At 57.0% G+C, this 19,512-nt stretch overlaps 1 protein-coding gene across 4 annotated transcripts in view; it reads right to left on the bottom strand.

Moving 5' to 3' along the window:
- Nucleotides 1-18,455, bottom strand: part of ITGB4 (integrin subunit beta 4) — a 28,608-nt gene extending 10,153 nt beyond the window's left edge. For 2 of the 4 annotated variants that reach the window (XM_081028266.1, XM_081028267.1), the window contains exons 1-26: nt 18,153-18,304; nt 15,203-15,291; nt 14,127-14,209; nt 13,829-13,930; nt 13,473-13,677; nt 12,954-13,050; nt 12,603-12,774; nt 11,172-11,435; nt 10,723-10,812; nt 10,308-10,430; nt 9,705-9,869; nt 9,469-9,545; nt 8,697-8,899; nt 6,909-7,012; nt 6,694-6,792; nt 6,388-6,517; nt 5,655-5,777; nt 5,460-5,566; nt 4,728-4,761; nt 4,358-4,549; nt 3,985-4,088; nt 3,610-3,668; nt 3,503-3,526; nt 2,397-2,545; nt 2,130-2,309; nt 1,307-1,455 (exon numbers count right to left, since the gene is read on the bottom strand). In XM_081028266.1, coding sequence (XP_080884392.1) covers nt 1,307-1,455; nt 2,130-2,309; nt 2,397-2,545; nt 3,503-3,526; nt 3,610-3,668; nt 3,985-4,088; nt 4,358-4,549; nt 4,728-4,761; nt 5,460-5,566; nt 5,655-5,777; nt 6,388-6,517; nt 6,694-6,792; nt 6,909-7,012; nt 8,697-8,899; nt 9,469-9,545; nt 9,705-9,869; nt 10,308-10,430; nt 10,723-10,812; nt 11,172-11,435; nt 12,603-12,774; nt 12,954-13,050; nt 13,473-13,677; nt 13,829-13,930; nt 14,127-14,209; nt 15,203-15,290 — 3,123 coding nt within the window. In that variant the 5' untranslated portion in view covers nt 15,291; nt 18,153-18,304. Of the gene's footprint in view, nt 1-1,306; nt 1,456-2,129; nt 2,310-2,396; nt 2,546-3,502; nt 3,527-3,609; nt 3,669-3,984; nt 4,089-4,357; nt 4,550-4,727; nt 4,762-5,459; nt 5,567-5,654; nt 5,778-6,387; nt 6,518-6,693; nt 6,793-6,908; nt 7,013-8,696; nt 8,900-9,468; nt 9,546-9,704; nt 9,870-10,307; nt 10,431-10,722; nt 10,813-11,171; nt 11,436-12,602; nt 12,775-12,953; nt 13,051-13,472; nt 13,678-13,828; nt 13,931-14,126; nt 14,210-15,202; nt 15,292-18,152 lie in introns of all 4 variants that reach the window. The other 2 variants (XM_081028264.1, XM_081028265.1) reach the window with 2 other exon arrangements.
- Nucleotides 18,456-19,512: the final 1,057 nt, after the last annotated feature.

The raw sequence follows: 19,512 nt of genomic DNA, 5'->3' as shown, positions 1-19,512 counted from the left end.
TTTGGCTCCTGGATTGGGAGTAAAAAAGCCATCGGGATATGTGGGCACGGGGAGATCTGAATATGGACTAATTATTAGGTACTAGTACTATGTGAAGTTTAACTTTGGTGATTACGTCGTAGTTTTGTAGACTGACCTTGTTAGCAGGTGCCTGTTGAAGTGTTTAGGGTGTACAGGAGTGTACGATTCTGCATAGTTCAGCAAACAGAACTAAATAAAACTCTTTCCCTTTCTCTCTAGTCATAGATTTAGAGCTATAGATCTACAGATATATCTGTATCTATATTATGCATGTATACCTACATCCACATAGAGAGAAAAATCAAATATTAACAATTGGTGAAGCTACGTACAGGGTAAATGGGTGCTAATTTGATTAGTTTCTCCATTTTTCAGTAGGTTTGAAGTTTCTCAAAATAAAAAATTGGGAAATAAAAGCATTTTAAAAATTGTTAAATACCACCAAAGCATCTTTATAAAAGCATAACAGGATAGCCAGACTCTCTCGTATAACAGGGCCCATTCAGTGAAATTTCTGGACATAAAATTCTTCTTTGGAATTTTTATTGGGAGTATCGGAGCAGTAATGAGAACTGTTCATACCAGTATAAAGAAGACTCAGGTATGGCCAACTGCTGGGGCCTGCTGGGCCCATGCTTTCTTCTGTGTTTGCTGAAGGGGCCTGTGGGCTCGGTAAGACTAGACTTTATTACTTTTCGAGTGAATTTTTTATATGAATAGTTTTAGTTTTTAAATGTTGGTAATAAATTCAGAAAAACAGGCAAACAAATTTGTAAGCTGAACCAAGCACATCCACCACCTGGATTTGGCTGTTCCCTGCGACAGGCCCAGTGATAAAGGGGACACCAGCCCAGGTAGACATCACCCTCTGCCCTGAAAGGCTGACTTTGAGCCTGGGCCCGGGAGGGCCTGCCAGGCAAACAGTGACAGCTGTTGGGGCATCTTCCTGGGCACATGGGGGCTGCGATCCCACCTCAAGAAGGCCAAAGCCCCCAGACTGGGGCAGATGGGGGAGTACATTTCTCTATGAAGGGTTTGTTGGAAGGGGGACATGAGTGGTCTGGACATGTCTCTGGCCTCAGTCCCTGGCAGCGATGGGGCACCCAGGGTGTCACTGGCACTTTTGGTGAGCAAGACACGCCTGCCACAGGGAGGGAGGCGCAGGTGGACACGTCCTTGGGAGGCCAGCCAGGGCCGCCACCAGCATCCAGGACTCAGGCAGCTGCCATGTCCTGCTCCCACGGGGCCCCTGGGATGTGCTTCCAGCCCTGTGCCGGAGCCTTACCCGGTTGCCCTTTGCGGTGTTGTCTTGCGTACGGTAGGAGACCTGGGACTTGCCGTTGTCCAGGATGCGTCGGACGATGGGAATGCGGGCTACTTGCTCCCCGCCACTCACCAAGTACTCGGACTGCTCAAAGGACACTATCCCGCTGGCTGCAGGGGGCCCGGGCAACGGTCAGTGGGGTCCTAGCCTCCGTCCCTGCTCAACTCCCACCCTCCCTCCGGCCCAGTCCAGCCCAGAACACAGGAGTTGGCTTGTCCCCCCCACCCCACCACTCTCTGGGCAGGGCAGAGAAAGGAGGCTAGTCAGGGGTACAACCCGAGAGGGGGCCCTGAGTCCAAGGAGCAGGTAGGGAGGGTAGCTGGGTGTCCATGGTGCAATAACATTGAGGCCTGGGGTGTCCATGGTGCAATAACATGGTGCCTTGCCCACCCTCTAGATAGGTTCAGGCCAAATGAACCCCCAGTTCCTTCCTGCTCTGATTGTCCTGGCACCCTAGGGAGGGCCGTTCAATCCCCTCAGTTCAATGGCCATGAGGGTGAGCTCAGAGAAGGGTGTGGGCTGGCTCCAGAAGGACCTGGCACCCTGTGATTATAACAGAAGCTGCCACATGGAGTCCTTGGTACCAGGCAGTGTACCGAGCTGTACAGCCACATACGCCTCACAAGGGCCTGATACGCATTTTACAGGTGGAGAAACCAAGGCTCAGAGAGGTTAAGTGACCTGCCTAGGCCACACAGTCAGGCCCTACTTCCACTTGGATCCCAGGAGGAACGAGGGGCCCCAGAGCCCCTTTTGTACCCGCTGCTCCCCCACCCAGACTCACCTTGCTCCTTAATGATGGTGATGTTTACCAGGCGGCGGCCAAGGGTGGCAGTGCCCATGGGCACATCGATGGCCTCTACCAGCAGCTGCTTCTCATCGTCATCCTCAGGCCGGATAAAGAGGGGCACCCGCACATCCACCAGCTCCACGCCCTCCTGGAACTCCACCATGCCCCGGGCGTCTGGGTGGGTGTTGGGAGGTGGTCAGACATGGGGCATTGGCAGCCCTGTTTGTACCGGGGTGCCACGCAGGGAGCCTGCCCACCTACCTTGGTCCGAAATGAGGGTATAGTAGCCGGGGGCCACCTTGAGCTCATGGAAGGTCCCCTGAGCCACGTGCTTCTCTGTCAGCTTCAGCAAGGGCTGTTTGGCCGAGCGTGGTGCCATCAGCACCGTGTCCACGATGGTGTGGTCCTGCCTGGGGTGGGGGTGGGGGTCGGGGCAGGTAGGGAGGTGTCAGACTGGCTGGGAGGCTGGCACTCGTCCCTGTCCACCTCCTGTGTGTCCTCTCCCCACCAAGGAACAAGATGCAGGGCAGTAAAAAGTGCATGGTCTTCAGAACCAGGCAGTCATGGAGGCCCATGCTACCACCTTACCCTGTGGCCTCAGGCAAGCCCCTGCACCCCCCTGAGCCTCAGTGTCCTCACCTGTGAAATGGGGCTACCTTCACCCACCTTACCGAGAAGAGCTGGGGATGCAAGGAGTAGATGTAAGACAGCAAAGACTAAGGGTGTGGGTGTTGAACCAGATGATCTGGGTTCAAATCCTGGCCCTATATCTTAGTCAGGTAACCTTGAGCAAGTCACTTCAGCTCTCTGAGACGGCTTCCTCATTTATAAAATGGGAATAGCCATGGTGCCTCCCTTACCGGGTTGATGAGAGGGTTGGTAAGACAGCCATGCACGTGAAGCCCTGAGAACAAGGCCTGGCCTATCGTCAGCCCTCTAGATGCCGTTCTCCATGGCTCTTACTGACAGTGGCGAGCTCAGCGAGAGCTGTACTCGTTATGGCATGGTTCTGTACTCTGTGCACGGAGGCCCCACTCACTCTCCCCCTGAAGGGCCAGGACTCAGGGTAGGAACTGAAAGCGGTGTGTGACCTGCTGGACCCTGGAGGGGGGATGGAGCCAGGCACGGGGCCCCCCTGATCCTGGGTGGTCTGTTTGGGTCCCTGTGGTCTCCCTGTTTGTACCGGGGCTGGCTCATAGTGAGGGCTTCACATCACTGTTTCTTGAATGAAGGTCCTACACCCATGATAGACACATGTGGCCCTCCCTTCCCATAGTTTGGAGATGGGGCAGGAGGTGGTGGAGTAGGGGGCAGATGGGGCAGGTGGCTGAGGCTGGGGCTGTCCAACCTGTGTGTCTTCAACTCACTTTTTCCCAGCATTGGGCTGCTGCCTGTGGGCGCACAAAGAGGGGCCCGTGAGCCAGATGGTCCCTGGGGCAGCTCCCCCACCCAATCCCGGGCACCCAGGACCTACCGGAACTTAGTCTGCTGGAGCTTGTGAGCGCCTGTGATCTGTCTGTACACCTCGTTCAGCTGCCAGGCAAGGGAAGGCCATGAAACAGGGGCCCTGGGTGAGCCTCTACCCAGAGCCATCCAGGCCAGAGGACTCCTCAGGGTTGGCTGGGGGCATACCCATGGGCATGCCCACGGCCTCGTCCCCTTCAGGAAACATTCACAGGGAACAGGTCCCAGGACGACTCCATGCCAGGCAGATGTCCAAGGACGCGCCTCTTTCCCACCCGGAAAGCCCAGGTTCCGCAGCTGCTTTCCCATTGCTTTCCCACCCACCGGTATCACACCCGTGCCCAGAGATGCCGGTTGCCTGGGGAACGGCTTCTTTGGCCCTTACATTCTCCTCCACCTCCTGGCGCAGCTGGTCACATTCTCGAGTGTCAGGCTTCAGCAGGTTCTCGGTGCAAAGGCGGGCAAGGCGCAGGGACAGGCCATAGGGCACTAGAGGCAGGCAGGGATGGGGGTGGTCAGTCCCATATACAGCAGTCACCACGGAAGCCCCCTCCAGGAGCCATGCTAGGATAGGGGACAAGCGGCTGGCTGGGGACCTGAGGCCTGTAGCCATCAGGTAAGACAGAAGGTGGCCAGACCTGTGCCTGTGGGTGCAGGCACCCAGAGAAAACAGGAACGGTGTGATCCCAGACCACAATGAGCACGCCCCAGGCCCCAAGGGCACCGCCAAGACTGCAGCACCCAGCCCTGGCCCTCACCCAACTCTGTGGGGTTGGTGCTGGCAGCGTGAGTGGCAAAGCCGGGCCGCTGCACATTGTTGGTGACCTTCCAGCGGACCGTGTCACGCCCCTTGAGGTTCCCACTGCGCAGCATGGGCGTGTCCAGGTGGTCCGAGGCCATCAGGTTCTCCCGCAGCATGTAGTGGTCTTCCTTGAAGCCCACCATGTGACCTGTGGGACAGGGTTTTCAGCATGGGGCCCTTCCTAAGCCCTCCCCAGCCACACCCCTTCAGGTGGGACCCCGGGGCCTCCCGCCTCAATTCCAGACTCAGCCCTCACTGCCCCTCCACCCTAACTGGAGGAAAGAGTGCTCAGAGCCTCACCACCTCTGCCAATGCCGGGCCCATACCTCGGTTACAGCAAGGGAGAAGTGCCAGGCAGGCCTAGGGGACAAGAGGTGAGGATGAGGGCTTGTCCCAGCCCAGGTAAGCCCCTCCAGTCACCACCCCCACCCACTCCAATGGTCCAGAGAAGCCACAGTGCCTCCCCCAGACACCAGGATATCCAGGCACTTGTAAGGATCCAGGTGTGGGGCACACAGGGTGGGTAAGAGAGTGATGGGCACAGAGAGTTCCCAAAATTTGTGCCGTGAGATGCATGGTCCTGCCAGATGCTTTGTAAAGGTTCTGTGATCAAACCCATTTGAGAAGCACTGCATTCCCCATGCTCCTCTTATAGTTTCACTATGCATACAGCTAGATCAAAGGCTCTGAGAAGTCCTGCAGAAGTCCGGAGATCAAATGTATTTGATCACAGACCTCTTTCTCTGCAACACATGCTAATATCCCTCAATGCTGGAGGTTACTACAGGGCGATGCTTCTGCCCATGCAATGCCACCCTCCGTGCTTTCCTGTGTCCTTCCTTCCCTGTTGGCTCCCATGGCCCTTTGCGTGTGGTTCACTCCAGACTAGGTGCTCCCAGGTAGCTAGCTGCTCGCTCATGGTTGGCAGAGGTGAGTGGTTGGGAAGGGGAAGGCACTAGAGCTGGGCAGAAGACGTGGGTTTGCCTGGTCTCTGCCACCTACGGGGACCCTGGTGGGGAGGTGGGGGACTGTGGTGGGGACCTTGGGGGAGCTGTCACCTTGCAGCAGGCACAGTACTTCCAGCAGAGCAGGAGCAGCAGTGCCAGGAGCAGCAGCAGGAAGATGAGCAGGGGGATGAGCCACCAGAAAGAGGCAGGAGGGCAGTCTAGGAGGGAAGAGGGAGAGCAGGAGGAAGGCCATGCCCACTCCCCCCCACGCTCTGAGTGGGCACCCGCCGCTGGCCGCCAGCTCACCCTTCTTCCTGTGCACGAGGACGGTGCTGTTGGGCCCGGGCGCGCCGTCACCCTCCACGGTGTAGCTGTAGTTGCAGTCGTCGTCCTCATCCCGGAAGGAGCAGTACTCCACCACCTCCTCCGCTGAACCCACAGACAGTCAGCAGGGCACCCACCCCACCCCACAGCGCCCCAGGGCCCGGTGAGGTGTCCCCTACTCTGGGGCCCACCCCACCCACTGCAGGACAGGAGGCACCTCCCTGGGGAAGAACGCAAGTCCCTTGACACAGGCATGGGCCCTGCCCCGCCCTGCCCAGGGGCGTCAAAGGCTGCCAATCTGTGTCCCCCACCCACCCATCCTGAGTATCACTCAGGGGCTGGGCTTCTAGAAAATTGATCTGACCTAGAAGAGAGGAGGCTGCGTAGCCTCATGGCCCAAGTATGTGCCCCTTTCCTGTCCCTGCCCAGCTATGTCCCCTGCCCAAGCCTGGTGCCCGCGCCCCAGACTCTGGTCCGTCATCAGCTGTGCCCCCTGCCCAGCTCTGTGTGCCCCAGCCACACCGTATGCCCCTGCCTGGATTCTGTGACCCCTCCCAGGTCTGGAACCTCTGTCTGGACTGTGTTACCTCAACTTGGATTACGAGCTGCCTGCCCTGCTCTATACCCCCTGCCCATGTGAGTGACACCCCTACCTTCCTGGATTCCCCCCTGCCTAGGCTCTCAGCACCCCTGGGCCTTGGCCCCTGATCCATACCTTTCTTAAGCTCATCAACCACCTTGACCTTGAAGCTGCACTCCTCGCACGTGCGCCCCTTCTTCTCACCAGTGCCCCAGGCCTGGCACTGCACGCAGGAGCGCAGGTCCTCACAGAGGCCCAGACGGACCTGGTGGGAGAGGAGGAGCAGACGGGCACTGTGCTGGGTGGGCCTCTGTCAGGCCCACTCCCCCAACCTCACACCCTTGTCCAGCTCGCTCCTGTGGCACCAGGCTCATTCCCTCCTGTCCACCTCGCCCTGTGCCCAGGGTTCCCATGCCCACACCCCAGCCATCCTGGTCTCACCGCTGAGTAGTTGATCTCGCAGATAGTGTCCGTGTAAAGAGACTGCTGGTTGCATTGGCAGCGGCCACACTTGCAGTGGCCACGCCCATTACAGATGCCCTAAAGGAGAAGCGCCAGTGAGCTAGCTGCACCCCCATCCCTGCCTGAGAAGGTAGGTGATCCTGACTGGGGTGCCCTCTGTCACCCCATACTGCCTGCCTCATGCCCAGACCTACCCCATTGCTGTCGATGCAGGTAGCATTGCTGAGAGGACAGTCACAGCTCAAGCCTGTCCAGCCAGGCTCACACACACACTGGCCCATGGAGCAGCGTCCCCGGTCTGCAGAGAGGAGGAGGGAAGGGAGAGGAGAGCTCATTCACACCTGCAGTCCAGGCTGCCACCTGCCAGGGAGGGCCCATGGGAGATGAGCCTTGGGAGCTAGGATGTCTCCAGCCAGGGGCAGAGCCATCTCTTCCTCTATTTCTTGGAATTTCTTTCCCTCCATCTGCCCCCACTCCATCCCGCCTTCTACTTTCCTCTCTGCAGCCAGAGTGACCATCTCAAAACACAAATCCAGTCATGTGGCTCCCCTGTTTAAGAACCACTAATGAGTCTAATGTTAAGAACTTACCAACTAATGTTAATCTTAACTAATGTTAAGAACTTACCAATGTAATAAGGTAAGAAAAAGAAATAAAACATAGAAGTACTGGAAAGTAAGAATTAAAACTGTCATTATTTGCAAGTATCAAGAACATGTCACAAAATATCAAGAAAAATCTCCAGGTAAATTATTAGATTTCATAAGTGAGTTTAGCAAGGTGGCTGGATACAAAAGTTAACGTACAAATAGCTAGAAAATAAAATCAAAACCTCCAATGACTCCCTTTTGCCCAAAGGATAAAATCCAATATTCACAGACTAGATTAAGTATTGATTCACTATGGCGTACAGGCCAATCCACCTCACTACCTGTTTTTGTAAAAGTTTTATTAGAACATAGCCGCACTCACACTCATTTGTTTACATATTATCTATGCTGCTTTCTGCTACAATGCAGAGCTGAGTTGTTGTGACAGAGACCACAAACCTGAAGTCATTTATTTCCTGGCCGTTTAAGAAAAAGTTTGAACTAGATTAGAATTGGACGCTTCTTGGACTGGAAGCCAAACCCTCGTGCTCTGGCCTTGCCTCCTTCCCCAGCAAGCATCTCCCTCCGCTCCTCTCTTGAAGCCCTGCCTGTGCCAGATGTGTGCCTTTCTCCAGATGTACTGCCTTCTCCTTTTATTTCTCCGAGCACGCTTTGGGATGGATAGTTGAAAAGGAGAGATGCCAGACAAAAGCAAGAATGGACAAAACGGTAGAAAAGCAGGGGCTCAATCCCCAGTGGCAAATATACAGTTGAGGCTTAATAAGTATTTGATATTGGATTTTCATTCATCCTCCTCCATTCAACCATTCAATCCTTCCATGTGGCACCTGTCTGGGTCCTATGACTCCTGCCCAGCTCAGAAGCTTTGGCCGATATTGTGCCCATGGCTTGGGTCACACTGTGTTAGGTCTTGGGGGGCTACAGAAGACATGTAACTTCAGGCCATGCCTGCTAGAAATGTAGCATCTTCTGAGAAAGAAAAGATCGCCATGCCATCCATATGCCACCAACCCCTGAGGGTAGAGCTGGGTGGTACCCACCCTGATGAGATAGGAGAGTGAAGAAGGGAGGTGGACACAGACTGGTGGACCTCAGGGAAGTCAGGGTCCTAAACACAAGCGGGATGTCACGCTGGCCTTGGGCATCAAGTTTATAGAGGGGGAGAGAGGTCCAGGTTGGGACTGGAGTTGAGGGAGCACTCAGGGAGTCCAAAGGAGGGCTGGGTCTAAACTTGGGGATTCTGACTCACAGCCGGGCGCTCCCAACCAGGGTCCTGATGGGAGACCAGTAGGGCAGGACAGGGGCTGGGCACCCAGGCCACCCTCACTGTCCCACACCCCCAGCACTGGCCGCCATGGCTGCTGAGCTCACCATTGCACAGGAACCCAGAGGTACGGGGACACTGGAAGTTGTCGTACTCGCAGAACTGACCCTCGTAGCGGCCTTCACCATAGCACACGCATTGCCCACACTGGCACTCGCCACGCCCCGAGCACGGCTTGTCCTCGCCGTCCCGCAGGCAGGGCTGTGTGTCACTCAGCGAGCCGGTGGAGCAGTTGCAGTTTTTGCCACTCCTGAGGGAGGAACCAACTTACTTCCCTACAGCCTGGGAGAAGGCTGGGGCTTTTACCATCTCATTTTACAGATGAGGAAACTGAGGCGCTGAGAGGCCCACGGTGGGTCCAAGTCATGCAGACAGCAGTGGCTGAGCTGACTCAAACCCCAGTCCCCTAGGACACCCTCCCATGTTGCTTCCTCATGACAGGCTTGTTCAATATCTTAAAGTTTTAAAAGCCTTACTACCCTTCATCTATGAGCTCATTTCTGATTAGGTTATATGTGCACACGGTTCAGAACACTGAAGGTACAAAAAGGAGGGAGTGAAGAGTCAGTCTCCCTCCTGTGCTTGTCCCCCAATACCCAGTCCCTACGCCCTGACAGCCACCACTGTCCTGATTCATGTATGTCTTTCCTGTGATAATCTGTGTATCTATGTATTTCAAAGTGCTTTAAACTGGATCCACCTAACAACTGGACGTGCCTCTCTCCTAGCGCTTTCTATGGCCCACCAGCCACCCTCAGCCGGGCATCCCGGGTGTGCCCAGGGGCAGCCCCGCTGCCCTCCTGGGCACTGCACACTCACCAGCCCTCATTGCACACACAATGTCCACACATGAAGTCTCCGTGGAAGTGGCAGTGAGGGGACTGCACTTCTTTTTGCTGAAACAAGAACATGGTAGGGTGTATGGGGGGCCGCTGCCCCGGCCTCTCAGGGCACCTTGCGAGGGACAGGTGGCCACAGGAGGCTCTGCTTCCCTACTCAGGTCTTGGGTTGGACGGCTCAGCTCTTCCCTCCCACCCGGGGGGGCCGTGTCGTACCAGCTCACAGGCGCACACGTCACAGAGAATGCCCACGTCCATCCTGAGGCCATCGGAGAAGGAAGGCTTCAGGTGGATGTGGCCTTTCTTGTCGTCTTCTGGCAGCTGGCACACGTGCCTCCCATCCACGTCCTCGATGGCCCGCAGCTGGACTTGGTAGGTGCCCTGCGGAGACCCCACTGTCAGCCCAGGCCGGCCCGCCAGGCCACCAGGGGCCGTTGTGCCTGAAGGCCCTTGACCGTCAAGCTTCAGGATGTGCCTGGTCCCTGACATCTGGCTCCCTGCCTGCCCTTCCTCAGGGCTGAAAGCGTCCTTCTTCCCGGCACAGTTACTTAATCATAACAATGACAGTAACAGCCTCCTTGGGCCCACACACTCATCGGAGCCACGCTCTGAGCTCCATGTACAGTAATCCTGCTGTGCAGCTGAGATTATTGATAAGTGAGGAAAGTGTCAAGCTCATCCAAGGGGCTGACGCAGACGCCTTCACATCCAGGCCTGTCTGACTCTGGAGGCCACACTCTTCACCTCTGTTCAGACAGAGCCCCTCTCGCAGGGCGCTGTGCCTGCCCTCCCTGCGCCGGGGCCCCCATGGAGGCGTACCACTTCCCCTCTCCGGATGTGAAAGGACCCAGTCTTCGTCTTCTGGAACATCTTGGAGGTGACCTCTGTCCGCAGGCCGCGGGGGCTGTCCAGGGCCCGGATGTCCAGGTTGGAGCGAATGCGCTAAAAGAGGGCAGGTGATCAGTGGTCTGGGGGAGGCTGGGCTCATCCACTCTGGCCTGGCCTGGCTGCGCTCCACCCCCACCTGCATGGAGGACTGGGGTGTGGGGGTCAACGTGGCGGAGCCCACAGGAGCCTGGGACCTGGCCCAGGTGGGCTCCCCAGGGCCCCAGGGCCCCTTCCTCACTGGTCTATCCTATTAGTCAAGCCTGACTTGAGACCTCCTTTGCCCATTCCGCCTCCTCTCCAGCCCTGCCCCAGAAGGACTCGGACTTGAGCCTGCACTGCCCCTCACATTGAACGCCTCCTGCAGCAGCTCCACGATGTTGGACGAATCCTCCTGCAGCACCCCCAGCGAGGACACGGGGAAATACGTGCGCAGCTTCTGCAGGAGAGAATGCCAGGCCCCAGGCTAAGCCTTGACAAGTGTCATCTCCTTGAATCCAGACCACAGGTCTGGGGTTATCCCCACTTTGCAGATGGGGTCGCTAAGGCCTGGAACCTGCTGGTGATTCCACAGCCTGCCCTCTTAGCCGTCACCTGGGTTGGCTGATGGACACATCACCTCCCCTCCTCACCAGGGCACACCCTGGAGGTTTTGAGAGGAAGGGGGGGAATGAGGAAGGGCGTATGGAAGATGGGAGAAGAAGGGAAGGAAAGGGGAAAGAGTGTCTGAGAAGCTCCATGGACCCCCGTCACCCGCCTTCCGTTCGCTCAGTGAGGCCCAGGCCACCCGCCACATACCTCGTAGTAGCTGTAGGAGTAGTTGGTGACAGCAAAGATGGGGATAATGTTGTGTTTGCCAAGCAGGCGCACCAGCGTTGGCACCGACGGGTAATCCTGTGCCCTGTACTGCGTGTAGGTGCCTGTGGCGTCCAGGTGGCATCTCTCGTCATTGCGATTCAAGATGCCGGCCAGCACGTTGGCACCGTCAGCCTCGTAGTGGAAAGCCGACTCAGTGGAGAACACCAGCAGGTGGGTGCTATCAGGGCGCCAGCCGATGTCACCCTGGGGACAGTAAGGAGTGGATGCCTACGGAGCAGGCTGCCTGCTGACGACATTCACTGCAGTGTCATGTGGGGCAGCGGAAGTGGGTCCCAACATGGGGCTCTGCTAGGCCACAGAGCGCACAGCATGCCACCATCATGAATGACGCACGTAACCGACGGCACATGAGTGATGACACTGAAAACCGGACACCAGTGATGGGCAACGGGAAATGGACGAAGCCCTGTGCACAGAGTGGGCACCATGCAAGGTCTGAACCGTGTGACTGTCCTCACAAGGTCTGAACCACCCTCGAGACTATTTTAACTGCACAGGAAAATGTATCCCATGTCACTTTAAAGGAAAAGGCCGTTAAATAAAGTAAGCACAGCAGTACGTGGCAAGTTGTTAGAAAATACATGGGGTGATTTTGAAAACTGTGTCTTACAAAAGAGAAAATGCTTATGATAGCGTTAAGAGAAAACAAAAAAGCAAGTTTCAGACTACATAAGCAAGTTCCAGCTACATAAAATAAGGAAAAGGGAACAAAATAAGCTGGTTGACTATCAGCGGGATATTATGCGCAATTTCTGTTCTTTGTTTTCCAAATTGTCTGTTACATGGGGATATTATTTTCAAAATGAAAAAATTGATGTGTACATAAAAAGAAGTACCCTTGGGGCTGGCCCGGTGGCTCAGGCGGTTGGAGCTCCATGCTCCTAACTCCGAAGGTTGCCGGTTCGATTCCCACATGGGCCAGTGGGCTCTCAACAACCAAAAACAAAACAAAACAAAACAAAACAAAAAAAACTTAAAAAAAAAAAAAAAGTACCCTCTGCAGCTACCGAGCACAATTGGAGACTGAGCAGCTTATGGGTTCTGGGAGACTGGCATTAATGGATTGATTGGGTGGGAGGCTGGCCTCAGGACACTGAAGATTCCAGACGTGCAGGACTCCTGTCGGCCTCGATGGCCAATGCAAAAGTAGGCTGTGACTGCTCGAGCTGAGGGACTGTGGCTCCTCACATCTAAATCCGGACTGTAATTGAGAGCCACCCAGAGTGTCAGAGCCTGTCTTAGCGGCGTGGGGGCCTCTGCCTGACCCCAAAGCAGGCCAGTGGGCAGCTCGTGCCCTTGTAGAGAAGCACAGCCCTCATTTAGGCTGGGAGATCCCTCCCTGGCACTCACCGTGCACACGGCCGTCTGCAGGATGGCATCAAAACCACCTTCGGGTGCGTCCAGGTTGCCTGAGATCCGCTCTCCTTGCAGTTTCCTCCGGAACTCGTCAACATCGTCTGTCAGGCTGATGACATTCTTGAAGGAGAAGGGGGGTTCACTGTTGGGCCAGGGCTCCTTTAGTCTGGGCAGAAGTGGGAAGGAAAAAGAAAGAGACTCAAGGGGAGAAGACCCCACATTCCCCTGTGCCCACCCGCTCTGGGAAGCCACCCCCTTGGCTCATTTCAGCCAAAAGACTTGGAAGTGCCTGGGTAGAGAGGAGGTGGGACACACGGCAGGACCCCTGCCCACTCTGTCACTCACTTCTCAGGCCTCATGTCTGTCTGAGGCACGCTGACTTTGTCCACAAACTTGCCAAATCCAATAGTATAGTCTCTGGTGAGTTGGCTCAGGACCTCGGCTGGGTGTCAACAGAAAAAAGAGGGAGCAGCTGAGCCCCAACATCCCCACATCAACACAGGGGATCCGGGCTGGCTCGGCAAGGAGGAAGAGGAGGGAAAAACCTATTGTCAACTCCTTGCATGCTGGGTATCAATTCACGCTCACAATAGCCCTTGTCCCTATTTACAGATAGGGAAACAGGACTTGGGGGAAGCCAGAGTCAGGCACGGAGCAAGCTGGAGAAGGTAGCCTTCTCTGCAGTCCCGGACCTTGACGACCCCGCCCTGAAAATGTGGGGACTACTGAGGGGGCAGTTCTGATGTCCTGTCCTTCCTTGTGGGCTGGGTGCTGCTGTCCTGAGCCCTGGCCTCCTGAGCAGGTGCCCAGCCAGCTGGGTGAGGCCACCCTGCCCCCCTGTCCTCCATGCCGGCCCAGCTGTACCCAGGTGCTGTCCCATCTGCTTGAGGTTGTCCAGATCATCAGACATGGAGTTGGAGAAGTCCATGAGGATGTACAGGTCCACGGGGCTCTCCAGTGGCTCGAACACCTCCAGCTCAAAGTGCCGTTCCTCGCCTGGCCGCAGGCGGACCTGCAACGCCTGGGGGGACACCTGGCTGCGGCGAAGGGTGGTGTCGATCGGGGTCTCCTGTGACCAGGGGAGAGGGACAGCTGGCTGCAGGGTCACTCCAGAGACCTGACGGGGAGCCTCTCAACCCAGCTGGGGACACAATGGACCCCCATAGATAGCCAGCCTTGAGCATGGACGGCCCACTTCCCGTGACCCCAGCTCTGGGCACCTCTGTGATCTCGAAGCTGCTCTCCATGACCACCACGCTCTCCGGCCGGCAGCCCGCGGCCAGCAGCTCTGCCTGGGTGTTGCATCGCCGTTCCTTGAACATCTGGCCAGAAGGAGACGGGGTCAAAGGGAGCAGCCTGTCCCCTGGCTGTCCCAACCCTGGATTTATTCCCTGAGGCTGGGCAGAGGGTATGGCTCATTGGACTTCTCCAGAGCCGGGGTAGGGTGTGGTGAGGCGGGCACCCAGGTTGGGGAGATGGCCCTGGCTAAAGACGGCAGGCCAGCCAGCAGCAGCTCACCTCATCGGTGCAGTAGGCGCAATCCTTGTCCACACGGATGCACTCGGTGCAGCTCTTCACCTGGGCCTTCTTGCAGCGGTTTGCTGAGGGATGGGCAGACCACTGAGACAGACCTCGCCAACATGGAGCCCTTCCCCACCAGTATCCTCACGTGAGAGGTGGGGCGTCTCTCCCCAGTTCACAGAGGAGGAAACAAAGGCCGGCAGTAACGTGGTCTGCCCCAGGTCGGACAGCCAGAAACGGGCAAAGTCAGTGCTCAAACCTGGAACTTCCCATCCGAGTCCAGAGGGAAGGATGGTGGGGGCTGAGACAGAGGCACTGGCCCATCTGCTGGCGGGGATCTCCTGGTGGTCCCTCTTGCCCACTCCTCCAGAGTAAAGGGGACTGTGTCTGTCTTGTTTATTGCTGTGTCCCTAGTACCTAACCCAAGGCCTGGCACACAGTAGGTTGTATGTATATATATGAGGTAAAATTCCAGAGTTTTCCCAAAGATTACTGGGATTCCCCCTGGTTCTGTTCAGGTAAAACTATAGGAAGGACCTAGTAGGGTTAGGGCTGGTCTCCCGGGCTTCCGGCAATGGCTCCTTGTCACCATTTAACAATGGCTCTGGGGAGACAGCAGAAGCCCTGACCTGCAGCATTTGCTAGTCTCCATGGTGTAAATAGTGCCCCCCCCCAGTCTATTTCACGCTATCAATGTGGCCACAGCCGACAGGCCACATGGGTAGGAGCTGGCTCCAGTCATTTGCCAACCACAGGCACCTGGAGAGCAGGTGATGAGTCTTCTCTCTCCTCTGAGTTCCTACAAAACTTTCTGACTGTTTTTGAGGCTTCAGCACATCCTACGAGTGCTTCTTTGCTCTGAGTGGGTGTCCTCTCTCTTCTAGACCAAGTCTCCACCCCCCGGTGTTGTCAGGCTCATGGATCCCCAGCCCTCACTGTGTGCAGTGGTCGGTTTGTTGAATAGCTGAGTGAGTATCTGGGCGAGACACCCTGTGAAAAGTCCCCATGTGAGGGCAGTGCCTTGAAGGTGTGCCCCCACCAGGAGGGGTGCTGCAGGGGCGTGCCAGACTCACCCATGTCCCCGGGGAAGCTGACACTCAGCAGGGTTGCCAGCAGCAGCCTGGTCCATGGGCTGGGATGCGGCCCTGCCATCCTCTTCATCCTGTATAACAGTAATAATTAACACACAACACCTCTACAGCTCTGATCTGTGCCGTCAGCTCACTGGGTCCTACCAGAGCTCCACAGGAGAGGCTACCATTCCCATCGCACAGGTGTGGAAAGTGAGGCTCTGAGCTCTCCCATGATATTTCAAGGCCACCCAGCCTGCGAGTGGCAGTGCCCAGGGCCTCTGACTCCTCTTTTCCACTGCCCCCTTCCTTGCCATCCATGGAGTGGCTACACGCCTGCAGGCCTGCAGCCTGCCCAGGGAGGGTCCTACCCTCTTGCCTTTGAGCTTATCCCGGTGCCAGGTCTCTGTGCTGGGTCCCTGAGGGCAGGGCTGCTTCTGCTTTTGCCCTTCAGACCCCAGTGGGCCTGGGTCAGGTTTGGCAAGGTACAGCCACCAAATAGGGGGGCCACCTCTAGAGGGCCTGGCTCTACCTTCCTGACCCCTCCCTCTCCTGACCCACTTGCCCTCTGGTGAGGGTGGTGCAGCCAGGAGGAGAGGGGCCCCTCTCCATATATGGGGCCTGTGGCAGGAGGAGGCAGGTTCCTCAGTGGCTGTCTGGCCCATCAGAGGTGGAATTCCCTGCCCTACCCCACCTCTGCCTGCCCCAGAGTTGAGTTTTCGAGGCCTCTGGGCGGTTCACCCTTTCAAAAGTTAGCTTGGAGCTAGATTCCAGTCCCCTCTCTTCCCCACCGCCCCAAACACACATACACTGTACCAGCCGCCCCAGGAGCGCCATTTGCCTTGGGGGTCACTATTAAACCGTCTCAGCTCATCAGTGGTCTTCAGGGCAGACACTAGCATCCCTGAGGCCTTTTAAAAGATGGGCAGCCTGCTGCCTCGGGAAGAGAAGGGACTGGCCAGAGCCAGCAGGCCTGCAGAAGTTAGGCCTGTGGGAAGTTAGCCTGGCCTCTTTCTCTAGGGCTAGTCCCCCGATGATCCAAGACCACACTATACCCCCTGCCTCCCACCTCCACCCCCCCCACCCTTTCTCAGTCCTGGGCTCATGGGGCAGGGACAGTCCCCTGAGGCCCCTACAATGCCTGGGAGGCCCATGGTGGGGGGGGGCAGGAAGGCATTACCTCCCTCCTTCCCATGCATGCACTCTCCAGGAGGACACTGGCAGCTCCAACACATCCACAGGCAAAGCCAGCTGGGATAAGGGAGCCCTGAGCCAGCGGAGGGAGCGCTCCTTGGGGGAAATGCCTTTTCTGCAGCCTGGGGCGTAGGCACCACACCCACATGCTACACAATATGGCTGCAGACTTGGGCCTCCCTGCGGCACCATTACACACACAGGTACAGGCACTGCAGGGCTGAGCTGGCTCTTACTCATCCTCTGGTGCCCACAGACTGGGCACACAGCAGCACGAGCCCAGCACTTCATGTACACAACTGCTATCTACTCTGCACAGAGACCCAGTGGGAGAGGTTGCATTATCCCCACTCCCCAGATGAGGAGACAAGGCACAAAGCTGTCAGGCTTCCCCATCCTGTAGCCAGCAGTGGGGGAGCCTGGATGGGACCCCAGCAGTCCAACCCCCCCCATTTAAACTTTATGTTATCCTCAGAGGCTATAAAATGACAGCAGGCTAGCTATGCACTCAATCTGTGTTTAAAAAGTTGTAAAAGTAGTTGTTGATGTTAAAAACAATGAGATTTCATGTAAGAGGGTGGTGGGCCCATCGGAACATGTGGTCAGGGAGGGCTGGATGGGGCACTCTCCAGGCCACCCTGGGCCCCACCAGGCTGCTGGACCTTTTTATGTACCAGCCGCTCCAGGGAGTATGTGACTGCCACCCTGAATGTTGTCACTTTCAGCACACAGGGACATGCACACACACTATGACCCACATGCTCAGAGGCTCTCCCCACACCCACTGCCGCTCCCAACCCACGGGACACTAGCTTAGCCCTGTACCTGCCCACCACAGCTCTCTCTCTGCTTTCCCATCTCCTGCTTCCTCGGCTGCTGTCTCACCCACGGAAACCAGGGTCAAGGAGACAGGCACTTCTTCCCTGATGTCCCTCAAGCTCTCTTTTCTCCCCTCAACCCCCAGGGTGGAGACCCTCAGCCTTCACTTCCAGCTCTGTTAGAGGCAGTAACAACCATGGCACTTGTGCCCAGTCCTCAGGCTCAGGGTATGGCAAGGCCATAGTGGGAGAAGGAGGAGTCCAGCTACTGCCCTAGAAAGCCACCTAGAGCCACAACCAGAGGACCACCCATGGGCCGAGTGGGTGGGAAAGGGGGCAGGCACTGGAGCAGATTACAGTGGTGGGCACAGTCCCCAGGGCTGTTGGATGAGCTTCCTGGAGGAAGGGTGTCCTGAGCTGGCTTTGTGGGGAGGGCAGACATGTGCTTGGCCAAAAGAGGAGAGTCAGGGACTCCCCAGACCTCAGCTGGACTGTGCACCGCATAAAAGAGGCCCTGGCCAGTCCAACAGGAAGGGCCTTTGCCTCTATGGGGCTGTTCCACCTTCTTTACAAACCCGAGAGGCCCAGCCTAGTAGGCCTACCAGCTGCAGCTGGTTTCTGCCCACTTGTCCCCAACAGCCACCCAACACCCAGGCCTCTCTCCCTGCTACCCTCCTCTAGCCCAGAGGTCTGACAGCCAAGAGCCTTCTCTAGTTCTCTGCCCCTTTGCCCCCAGCTGCCCCTTGGGCACACCCTGGCAGGCTGGGCACCTACCCTGGGCAACGCAGGCAGAGGGGCTAGAGCCCATCAGCCTTCAGGAAAGCGAAGAACCTGGAAACAAAAGCCAGCCGGCCGTCCCAACCTGCTCCCCTGCATAGTGGACCAGGCTGGGGTGGGCACTCAACTTCTCCTCCCTCCCAGGTCCCAGAATGGGCACCTACCCCTGGCTGCTCTGGGACCTGGAGGGGCGAGCGTGGTGCGGCCCGACGACCTGCTACTGCCCTCCCGCGCTGCGCCCGTGTCCCCGGCGCCTGCAGGGTGGGAGGCTGCACCTACCTCGGCGCGGACTTGCGCCCTCCCCGCGCTGAACTCTGTTCGGCGGCTGGGCTGCAGGGGCGCGGCGAACCGGACTGTCGGGAGGGCGGGCTGCAGTGGGGCGGGCGGCGGGGAGGGGGAGTGGGCCGCTTTATGGGGCGGCGGCAGGTAGGAAGGAGGCGCTGGTGAGTCAGACTGCTCGCATTCCTGCGCGCGGCGCGCACCTGTCGGGGCAGGAGCCGGAGCGCCGCCGGGCCCGCCCCCCGGAAAAGGCTGCGGCTCCCGCGGCGCCCAGCCCAGCGCCCCGACGGACCGCGGCGGGGCAGGGGAGGAGCCATTTCTTCTCGCTCCAGCCAAGCCCCGGCGCGGCGCCTTCCCACCCCTCCAAGCTCCAGACTCTGGTGCCCTGGGATGGGGTGGCCTCTTAGCCCCCTGCCGGGATCGCTGTCCTCCCTTCTCCAGACCCCGGGCAGTGGGTCTACGCAATGGCTGGGCGCACCACCTATCTCCTTCCTGTGCCGCGCGAGAGATGGGCCCAAGAACTGCCCGAAGCCAGGTCTGCCATTCACTCGGTCCCCGCAGCCTCCCCATCAACACCCACGTGTATGCAGAGAGAGCTCCCAGCAAAGCCCTGGTCCCTGAGTGTTCTCAGGAGAGCTGCTTAAACCTTACGATGTAATACCCGTCAAGAGGCGAGCACCACCCTGGCGTGGAGTAGACACTCGAATTGTCACAGTTGTTCTTGAAACGCTGGTTCGCAAATCTGACCCGTCCAGTGCCCCGCGTTCAAATCTTTCAAGTGCCGCTGATAAATGTGTGTTCAAACTGGAGCCTCTCAAGTTGCTCCACAACCCAACTTGATCTTTTTCTCCAGCCCCACCTGCCAACAATGCCACCCAACACCCGATCGCTGGCAGTGCCCCGCCCAATCCGTGCAGCTTCAAGCTATTATATTGGTTTGAAACGATCTGTTTAGGGGTTTTTCTTCCCTTTTGCACTGTGAACCCTGAGGATGATCTTTTTAATCCCAGCACCTACCGTGTTTCCACCGTGTTTCCCTGAAAATAAGACCTAGCTGGACAATCAGGTCTAATGCGTCTTTTAGAGCAGAAATTAATATAAGACCCGGTCTTATTTTACTATGATATAAGACCGGGTCTTATATAATAAATATAATATAATGTAACGTAACATAACATAACATAACATAACATAATATAATATACCGGTTCTTATATACGACCGGTTTTATATTAATTTTTGCTC

Source organism: Rhinolophus hipposideros (assembly GCF_964194185.1).
Source record: "Rhinolophus hipposideros genome assembly, chromosome: 20".
Lineage (NCBI taxonomy): Eukaryota > Metazoa > Chordata > Mammalia > Chiroptera > Rhinolophidae > Rhinolophus > Rhinolophus hipposideros.
This window is presented reverse-complemented; position numbering and strand designations above follow the sequence as displayed.